The sequence below is a fragment of the Gossypium arboreum genome, chromosome 5 (genome assembly GCF_025698485.1).
Source record: "Gossypium arboreum isolate Shixiya-1 chromosome 5, ASM2569848v2, whole genome shotgun sequence".
NCBI lineage: Eukaryota > Viridiplantae > Streptophyta > Magnoliopsida > Malvales > Malvaceae > Gossypium > Gossypium arboreum.
This window is the reverse complement of record NC_069074.1, coordinates 8,705,466-8,715,667: the sequence shown is the minus strand read 5'-3', so window position 1 is coordinate 8,715,667 and position 10,202 is coordinate 8,705,466. Positions and strand designations below refer to the sequence as shown.

At 33.9% G+C, this 10,202-nt stretch overlaps 2 protein-coding genes across 2 annotated transcripts; one reads left to right on the top strand and one right to left on the bottom strand.

Moving 5' to 3' along the window:
- The first annotated feature begins 903 nt into the window (after positions 1 to 903).
- Positions 904 to 4,161, top strand: LOC108453076 (protein POLLENLESS 3-LIKE 1-like). Its single transcript, XM_017750975.2, has 5 exons — positions 904 to 1,494; positions 1,806 to 2,018; positions 2,229 to 2,377; positions 2,464 to 2,532; positions 2,611 to 4,161. The coding sequence occupies exons 1-5, from the start codon at positions 1,294 to 1,296 to the stop codon at positions 3,932 to 3,934; spliced, it is 1,956 nt and encodes a 651-aa protein (XP_017606464.1). The 5' UTR covers positions 904 to 1,293; the 3' UTR covers positions 3,935 to 4,161.
- Positions 4,162 to 4,221: 60 nt separating this feature from the next.
- LOC108453077 (tubulin beta-5 chain) lies at positions 4,222 to 6,767 on the bottom strand. Its single transcript, XM_017750976.2, has 3 exons — positions 6,113 to 6,767; positions 5,271 to 5,540; positions 4,222 to 5,083 (listed from the first exon to the last, which is right to left on the bottom strand). The coding sequence occupies exons 1-3, from the start codon at positions 6,504 to 6,506 to the stop codon at positions 4,410 to 4,412; spliced, it is 1,338 nt and encodes a 445-aa protein (XP_017606465.1). The 5' UTR covers positions 6,507 to 6,767; the 3' UTR covers positions 4,222 to 4,409.
- Positions 6,768 to 10,202: the final 3,435 nt, after the last annotated feature.

Sequence of the window (10,202 nt, the reverse complement as noted above, 5' to 3'; positions counted from 1 at the left end):
GATTAAAATTTGAAGATTAAAACTCAAAGTCATAAAAATATATGGACCAAAATGATAAAATGAGTAAATATTAAAGGTTAAATTTATAGAAAAATTGTTGAACGAAAAAATAGTTTTTTTAAAGAATTTATTCTTTTAAAATATGAGTTGAGTTATTTTTACACATTCATAATCAATAAGTGGGATTAGCTTTTTATACAGAACTTTAGGTTGAATCACTCTCCTGCTCAAATTTGATAGTTTTAAATTATATAGTTTAAATTTTTTATTTTTAAAGTTTTATTTTATTTTTCAATAAAATCAAGGTGACCTAAAAATGTTTCAAATTGAGATTCAAATTCCAAAGAGATTAGAATGAGAGAAAAGAAATAATAAACAAGTAAAAAGTAAATTATCAAAAATAAAAATAAAAAGACATAATAATAAATTTAGCTCATAATGTTTTATAATTTTATTACTTGATTTATTTATTTTTCCTTTGGATTATTTTGATCTTTAATTTTCAAATTTTAATCAAACTATTATTTTTGAACATGATAAACTTATTGAACCTTTGAAAGTTTTTTTTTGTCGAATTGTTAAAAGTTTAATCACATTAATCTGGCACTCATATTATTGACATAAATTTTTTAAAGAAAATTGTATAAATTTTTTAAATTTTATAAAGTATAGCGGAGGACTACCACATAGATTATCATATGGCTGCCATTAAAATTTTAATAGCTCAGTAAGTTTTTTACTAAAAAAAATTAATTTTATTAAAATTTGAAAGTTGAAAGTCAAAATGATAAAATAATATTAGGATCAAAATGACAAAAGAGTTAAACATTAGGGCTAAACTTGGTATTATGCCATAAAAACCCAGTAAAAAGTAAGTGAAAGCCACTGTAAAACCCCAACGGCTAGTAATTATATAACGGCTATTTCCTTTTTGATTGTCATCCGATTTCTCCTCCCAAAACGAATTATCATCATCATCACCGTCTTCACACTTTTTCTCTTTCAATTTTCTCTCTCAGTTTCTAAATGTTTCCGGGAATCTTTTATCAAAGTATCGACAGAAACTATCAAGAGATAAAGTGGCTTTCCCTTCCCTAAATCCCACCACAAGAGAAAATTGAAGAGATACTCAACAGCATTGATCCAAATTAATAGACTCTTTTCCTTTATTTACAATGGTAATAGTAGCGTTAGTATATTGATCGAAAATCCTTCTTTTCGACTGATAGAAACACTTTCTTGGAAAATCTTGAAAAGGGTTTGCAGATTTTGGTGAGAAAAAACAGAGAATCGATGTGGTCAAGCGACAAACACTGTCCAGCGAGGGGTTTCTTGACCCCACAGCCGCCTGCATGGAAGAAAATACAGTCCACCACCGTCTTACCAATGTCAGAGAGGAAAAGAATTTCGCCTGCCAACAATGGCGATTGCTTTCATGTCATTCACAAAGTGCCAGCTTCTGATTCTCCTTATGGCAGGGCAAAGCACGTCCAGGTTAATTACGCCATTTCCCATTATCAATATCGTAAATGATATTATCTTTTTCCTTCCATTTTTCTTCTTACTGTTTCCTGGATATTTTCTTGATTACTGGTTCTTTTGCATGGGTGAATCCCCTAAATTTTCCTGGTATCTGAGATGATCCAATTCCTTTTTTCTTGTTTCTTTCTGTTTCCCCCATTGGCCGTATAACTGGAAATCCAAGTTGCATGTGACCTTACAGGTTACTAGTTTAGGCTCTAGAATTCCATGTGAACTTACGTTGCTCTTTTTTTAATTTTTTTTTTTGGATTTTGGGTGCACAGTTGGTAGACAAGGATCCCAGTAAGGCCGTTTCCCTGTTCTGGGCAGCCATTAATGCTGGAGATCGTGTTGATAGTGCATTGAAAGACATGGCTGTTGTGATGAAACAATTGAATAGATCTGATGAGGCTATTGAGGCAATCAAATCTTTCCGGCATCTTTGCCCTTATGATTCTCAGGAGTCTCTTGATAATGTCCTTGTTGAACTCTACAAGGTACCATGCCAATCTTTATCTTCAAATGTTTATTTGTTTCTGTTGAGCTTAGTTTTCATTTGCTTGTTAGTAAACTGAGTGCAGATTAATGAGTAGTTCAGATTAAGGATCATAATGCCATAGCTAACTGGAGTGAATGGAAATATATGAAGATACAAGAGGATTTTGAAAATTTCAGAGAAATAATATTATGATGATATGTTGTTGCAGAGGTCTGGAAGGGTTGATGAAGAGATTGAAATCCTTCAGAACAAACTGAGGAACATCGAAGAAGGAACCATTTTCGGTGGGAAGAAGACAAAGATTGCAAGATCTCAAGGGAAGAAGATTCAGATTACTATTGAACAAGAGAAATCAAGGTGGGATATATTACATGCATTCCTACCCTTTATTCTCCTCATCCTTTCAACTCATATTTTCTTCAAATCTATCTTATGTTTTATAGGATACTAGGGAATTTGGCCTGGGCCTATCTCCAGCAACATAATTATGGAATTGCTGAACAACATTACAGGTATAGTATGGTGTGCTATGTTTATATTTTTTAAAAGTGTATATACATGTATTTGACATTGAGTTTGTATCATCACAGAAAAGCTTTGTCTCTGGAACCAGATAAGAATAAGCAATGCAACTTGGCAATATGCTTGATGCACATGAATAGGCTCGGTGAAGCGAAATCACTGCTCCAGGATGTTAAAGTTTCAGCTGGAACTGAAGAGATGGATGAATCTTACTCCAAATCATATGAACGTGCTATGGAAATTCTTATGCAAGTAGAAACGCAGTCAAAGTTAGAGCCGGCAGGGGCACAGGAACCGGAAAAAGGGAATGAAACTCGAAGATGTTTGACATCATGCAGGGATAGAAGTTTGAAGGAAGCTAGCGTTTTCCTTCCTAGAAATGGTGATAATATCCCTTGGTGTATTGAGAAGAATGGTAACTTGTCTGGATATAATGACACAACAAGTTCACAATGCACACCCATTGGACTGAAAGGTAGTTTGCAATGTTCTCCACAAACCATGTTGAGTGATAAGTGGAGAAAAGGCTCCTATTTCGAAAGCCCGAGTGAAGGGTCTGTGTATTCCAGCAGCAAGCTGAAGGAAAGCTGGAGGTATTCAGCTGGACAAGAAGTAGGTTCTGCTAATAAAAACACTTATGCTTCCTTGGCAGCCAGTAGGAAGAACTCGGAAAAAGTTTTGTTAACCCAACCAAGACGATGTTCATGGGGTTTCAACACTGCAGATCAGAGGAGAGGAGGAAGATGGGGAGAAGATACAGTTAGAAATTCGATTCGGAAGCTCTCTTTTGAGCAAACTGCAACCACTGAAACCACTGAAAGTGTGCCTTCACCTTCGATCCAGAAACTTAAAGAAGAACCACTTAGTTCAAGTAATGCGAAGTCTGAAAACTATTCTGCAGTTGGCCTAGGGGAAGAGGAAGCTCAGGAAGGCTTATCTGGAGTTCTATTCACTCAGCCAAGAAACTCTTTGTCATGGCTAAATAATAGAGATCAAAGAAGGGCAAGATGGGCTGAAGAATCCTTTGGCGGTTCATTTAGCAAGCTATCAAGCAGTGTGACTACTCATTCTGTGCAAAGTCTTAATGTAGAACCATTGGTTTCTTCTAAAGATGAATCAGAAATCGGAATGGAAAAACCGGCAGATGCTGCACCGAATAAGAAAACCTGGGCAGACATGGTTGAAGAGGAAGAAAAGGACGAATTTCTCAATGATGAAAATCTGAATTCCAACATAATTTATCAACATCCTGATCGTTCTAAGCATCATATTGAGAATATAACTCAACAGCTAGAATCATTTGGTGTGAAGGGTGGATATAACGCATCAGCAAACACTGTTTCATCGAGGAGGAATCGGCTTCAGGTTTTCCGGGACATAACCAGTACATGAAGGTTATTTCATTTAGGCTGTTATGTAGCCAGCTTTAGTTTGATGGTGTGTGATTTTTTACTCTTTGAACTTGTTTTTATGAACCCAGCTCAGCTTTTCTGCCACAGCCACTTTTAGTTCTCGTATATCTTTAGCTTCTATTCATTTTATGTTGTAAAGAAGCATTGTAATTGAAATTCTAATAGTTAATGAGAATTTGAATGACTAGTTGGCTTTAGAACTACAAATTCTTAACATCACTTCAAAAAAATTAAGTTTTATTTCTTAAATATAAAAAGAAATAGTAGTTGACAAAAAACATGTCCTTCAAATCTTATCATTCATCATAAGCTTTGGAAGCAAATGCAGAGACACAAGAAATCAATCCATCAAAGATACAAGGAAGAACCCACAACAACCATACATATTATGTTATGTCAATCTTGATTTGACAACATAAACATCACCCAAGAAACATATACATATCGTTATTCACTCAAGCAGCTTCCTCTTCTTCTTCCTCTCCTTCCTCATACTCGTCGTCAGCAGTTGCATCCTGGTATTGCTGGTACTCTGCAACTAAATCATTCATGTTGCTCTCAGCTTCCGTAAACTCCATCTCATCCATTCCCTCACCAGTGTACCAGTGCAAGAAAGCTTTCCTCCTGAACATAGCTGTAAACTGCTCACTAACCCTCCTAAACATCTCCTGAATCGAAGTTGAATTTCCGATGAAAGTAGATGCCATTTTCAGACCCTTAGGTGGGATGTCACACACGCTAGACTTCACATTGTTAGGGATCCACTCAACAAAGTATGACGAATTCTTATTCTGGACATTAATCATTTGTTCGTCAACCTCCTTAGTGCTCATCTTACCCCGGAACATTGCAGAAGCAGTTAGGTAACGCCCATGGCGTGGGTCAGCAGCACACATCATGTTTTTGGCATCCCACATCTGCTGAGTCAGTTCAGGAACAGTCAGGTTCCTATACTGCTGTGATCCTCTGGATGTCAAGGGTGCAAAGCCAACCATGAAGAAGTGTAATCGAGGGAAAGGGATAAGGTTAACTGCCAGCTTACGGAGATCAGAGTTCAGCTGTCCAGGGAACCGTAGACAGCATGTAACACCACTCATGGTAGCAGAGATGAGGTGGTTAAGGTCACCAACTGAGACAAGGTAAAAGAAGAATCAATTGATGGGCAGATCGTATATACTTGGGAAATTGATTCCTTTGCAAGGAGCCAATCAATGTTTTTGAAGAAGTGTGGGAAGGAAATACCAGTTATAACCCAATCCACAGAAACAAATATGAAAAAATAAACTAGGCATTTGGAATGACAAATCAAAACTTACAGGTAGGAGTGGCGAGCTTGAGGGTGCGGAAGCAGATGTCATAAAGAGCTTCATTGTCCAACACCATGCATTCATCAGCATTCTCAACAAGCTGATGAACAGAAAGGGTAGCATTGTATGGTTCAACAACTGTATCGGATACCTTGGGCGAAGGGAAGACCGAAAATGTCAACATCATGCGATCTGGATACTCCTCCCTGATCTTGGAAATAAGAAGGGTTCCCATTCCAGATCCAGTACCGCCACCCAATGAATGACAAACTTGAAAACCTGCGCAAAGGCACATAAAAGTGAGATACGAAAGCAGACATGTCCGTTTTCCTTTCCCACCCCCTTTCTGGTGAACTTTCTGAGACTACGAAGTAACAAAGCCAGTCAACATCAACCATAGACAAGGTTGATATTAAACATAATTGCAGGAAACGTAATAAAATGTGTTGGATAATCAAGTTAAATGGAATTATAGAGGACGACGCTTGCAACAAATGTTATCTATACAAACACAAACCAACCATATTGCAACCACAGTCACTTCAAAGCAAGACAGGTGAAGATGAAATTCAATTCCTCCAATCAAGACAACGAAAGAATTTCAACGATTTAAACAATTTGTTTCTTATTTTTAACAATTTTACTTTGAAATAGTAACGTTCGATAGGTATAAAAGAGAACATATAATCTGCACTGCAAAAATGCTATCGGCTCAATGAACCCAAGATCAAGAACAGACCTAATTTTAGAAAGCAAAAAAGAAAAAAAAAGGACAAATACGAGAAATTTAATGTAAAACCGAATAAAATATATCCGGAAAAGAGGGTAAAAGTTATAGGGTTGAAAGATACCCTGCAAACAATCACAATTCTCCGCCTCTTTTCTGACAACGTCTAGAACAGAATCAATGAGCTCAGCTCCCTCGGTATAATGACCCTTGGCCCAGTTGTTGCCAGCACCAGACTGACCGAAGACAAAGTTATCGGGACGAAAGATCTGGCCGAAAAGACCGGATCTGACGGAGTCCATAGTGCCAGGTTCAAGATCCATGAGAACAGCGCGAGGGACATACCTACCGCCACTGGCTTCATTGTAGTAGACATTGATACGCTCCAGCTGGAGATCGGAGTCACCGTTATACTTTCCAGTGTTGTCGATTCCATGCTCATCGCATATGACTTCCCAGAACTTAGCCCCGATCTGGTTCCCACATTGGCCTCCTTGGATATGCAAGATTTCCCTCATTTTTTCTTCACAAGGTTTTCTGATTTGCTCTTCGTTTCCGTGGGAAAGATAAAGAAGGGTGATGGGGGGGATTGATGAAAATGATTTCCTTCGCTTTTTGTTGGGAAATGTGAGGACGGGAGTGAAGATTGGAAAGCGAAAAAAAAACTGCGTTGGCTAATTATCACTATGCTTTTAATAGATGAACTTGAAGGGGACAGACGGATAACATTGTTATGACAAAACAGAACAAAAATTGTAATAACTAATAACAAATTCTACAAATTCCTTTTTTTTAATAAATAAAAATTGTTTATCATTTTTTTCTCTTCAATAAATTGGAATAAATAAAGGTTGATGTTTCAGTTTCTATGTTAATTTTTTTAGATTACTAGATTTTTATCATTATTATTTTGGATTTAAATATCATAATATATGAATTATATTTTAATTTATTTTAATCTAAATTTAAATATAGTCGATCTTTAGTTTAATATGATAAATTTTAGTTCTTATTCAATTATTTTAATATGTAAAAAATCGATAAAATAATTTATTCAACAATTTACATGTAGCAAATTAACATCAATAATTCAAATTCATATATATACAAACACATGAATTAATTTAGTAATTTTATAAAATATTAAAATTTATCTCTTTATTTCTCGATTTTTATAAAATAAAATATAAAATTCATAATTAAACATTTATTTAAAATTATTGGATTGGACTAATCAAGTCCAAAATTTTGAATAAATAGTTATTAATTAAATACGTATAAAACTAATTTATTTTATTAAAATATGATAAAAATGATTTTACCTAATAAAATTGATTATGTATATATATTAGAAAATTTTTATTTACTCTACAGTCTACACGTTAAATCTTCATCTTTTCTATTTAGAATGTCAAAACCCATAAAATCCAATTACCGCCTAGTTAGAAAGCTCTTTTGCTCCCTAAATTGCATTTCAATACAAAACCTCTTTTTTGACACGTGTAAAGAGTTGAGGGTGGCTAATAGCCAAACCCTCCATTGTAAATATCCCTGATATCCTCCATCAAGGAGAGACTACTAGCCAAAACTCTTATCAAAATCTTTACCCTAGATTAGCTATTTCCACGGCCTCCTACCATCGTATGGAATGTCACATCTTCCTCCATCACATACTTTGTATTAGCAATTCGGTGCAATGAGCTCATATAGTTCATTATGAATAGTATAATAAAAGAAGAAAGAGATTACCTATACAACTATGTCACCAATTACACTTTCTTAAATTTCTTAAGTATTTATTTTAAACCAAGTTCAAAATTCAAGGATCCTTTAAACATCATCTTGGATAAAGTCGAATTGATTTAAAGAATAAATCATGTTCTGTAGATTTTAGGGCAATATAGACCACAAAACAAAAGATTGTAAGTGCCATAAAAGAAGCAATAAGGCATGAATAACTTCAAGCAATAATAGGCGAGACAAATCTTGAGGAAAACGACCTATAATTGGTGTAACACATATGATCGTGGAAGAACTACCTCTAATACTAAGGGTAAAGCTAACTTAAGAAACATTATTACAATAAACCTTGTAAAAAAAAATCCTCGCCAAACCCAAAAATGTCAGTTCAATTTCAATGAGATAGATGAAGAGACTGCAAGATGAAAATGGTTAACGATAAGGGGCTAAATTGAAAAAGTTGTTAAGTTGAGAAAATATAAAATGGGTATAATAATAAGAAAGAGGTAAAAATTGAGATGAAAAGCAGTGTTAGTGGAAGATGAAATGAATAATTTGAAGTAGTGGTGAGCTTGGATAAAAAAGGAGGGACTAAATTAGAAGTGGACAAATGTTAGCGAAGATCAGATTGAAAACTTGAGTTGAGTTGAGTGCCTTGGATGAGTTAGAATTGACAGATGAGTCCAATGGAGGAGATTGGCGATGAAAGAAAGGTTGATTAAGAAGGAAGCGACAGAGGGTCCAAAATTGAAGTAATCAAATCAAATGATTACAAAAGTGAAATTGGACACAATATATGAAAAGAAAAGACGACAACAAATGAAACTTCAAACTTGTGATAGGGAATCAACGCTAATTTCCCACTATAGCTCGTTTTTCAATTTTAAGCAACTCATATATTCTTTACTTAATATTGCTAACAGTTTTTTATACTTGTTTTTACTTAATAATTTTTAATTCTCAAACCTTTAAATAAAAAAATACTTATTTATCTTTTTATTGTAATAACAACTTGTTAACTAAATTAAATCTTAATTGATTATATATATTTTTCCTTAAATTTGTAAAATCAAATTAGAAAATGTAGAACAAAATAGAATACAATAATAGTGGATTATTTTAAGCATTAAATCCTCTAAGAGTAAATACTTCTATCCATTAAGATGATAGAAATAATTTTCATAAAAAATTCATTAAAAAATAACTAACATAAAAATATATCAACTCTAACCAAGGTGAAACTCTTAAATATAAAAAATATAACTAGAATTAAGAGTTGATACACATTCTTTAAATATAGAAAAATATTGATGTAATAATTTTTAAATGTTTGAGTAATTAAAACAGTTGCTGGAATTTCTAAAACAAGTCCAACATAAATATAAATGAGATGCAAAACTTTTCTTTCAATCCGTGAACCATAAATTTTGTTACTATTTTATAAGTAATTAATTTGGTATAGTATATGAATAATCTCACTTCAATAATTGAGACTAACAAAGGTAAAATTATAATTGAAATTTTTTATTAAAAATTAGATTAGATTTTATTTGTGGTATATGAAAAATGAGTAAATTAATTATTATTCATTATGTTAAAAAGAAAATTGATTTTTCTATTAAATTTTTAAATCTATTCGACTATTAAAAATTGGTGTAATTGATGGAATAACCTAATAGTAACACATAATGTACTATGCATATTTAATGCTAAAAATAAATGAAAATTTTAACAAAATAACTTATTTATTTGTTTTTTTTGTAACAAGCCACAAACAACATTAATTACAAGCTAACAGTAGGATCAGGGTTGGATAGCTAAAAACATCTATCAATTCGTATCTGATCATCAATCGAAGGGGTCACATGAAAAATTCTCACGCCTAAGGTATCAACAGCAGAGTTCACATATTTAGGTACTTGCTTTATGAGCACTCTCCACCTGCGCCTGCATAATTTTTGGATACGCAAAATCAAATCTCTATCTGAATGTTCTTTATGATCTCCATGAATACCTTTGATAGCTAAAACACAATCTGTTTCAATAATAACGTTGACCCATTTAGCCTCCCAAAGCTAATTGGAGGCCATTATAAATGGGTTGTAGTTTAACTTGTAGCACACTTTATCTCCAAATATTTCTTCTTAATCCCCACATGCATCTACCTTGCTCATCCCGTACTACTACTTTCGATCAAACAAGACTCAAATTCAGATTTCAAACACCATCTATATTTAGTTTAAAGAACCTAGTAGGCGGAGGAACCCATATTTGATCCCTGATTCGACTCACATTATTCCCCCTGTAGTAATCTACCCCTGCTTAATGGATCTTGCCCACCACCACGACGATTTGTCACACTAAATATGTTAAAATGGACGCCTTGAAACATACATAAATTTCACTGTCTCCAAATCCTCCAACAAATAATCTCAAAAACAGAAGGCCAATCTATATCTTGAAATACAACATCA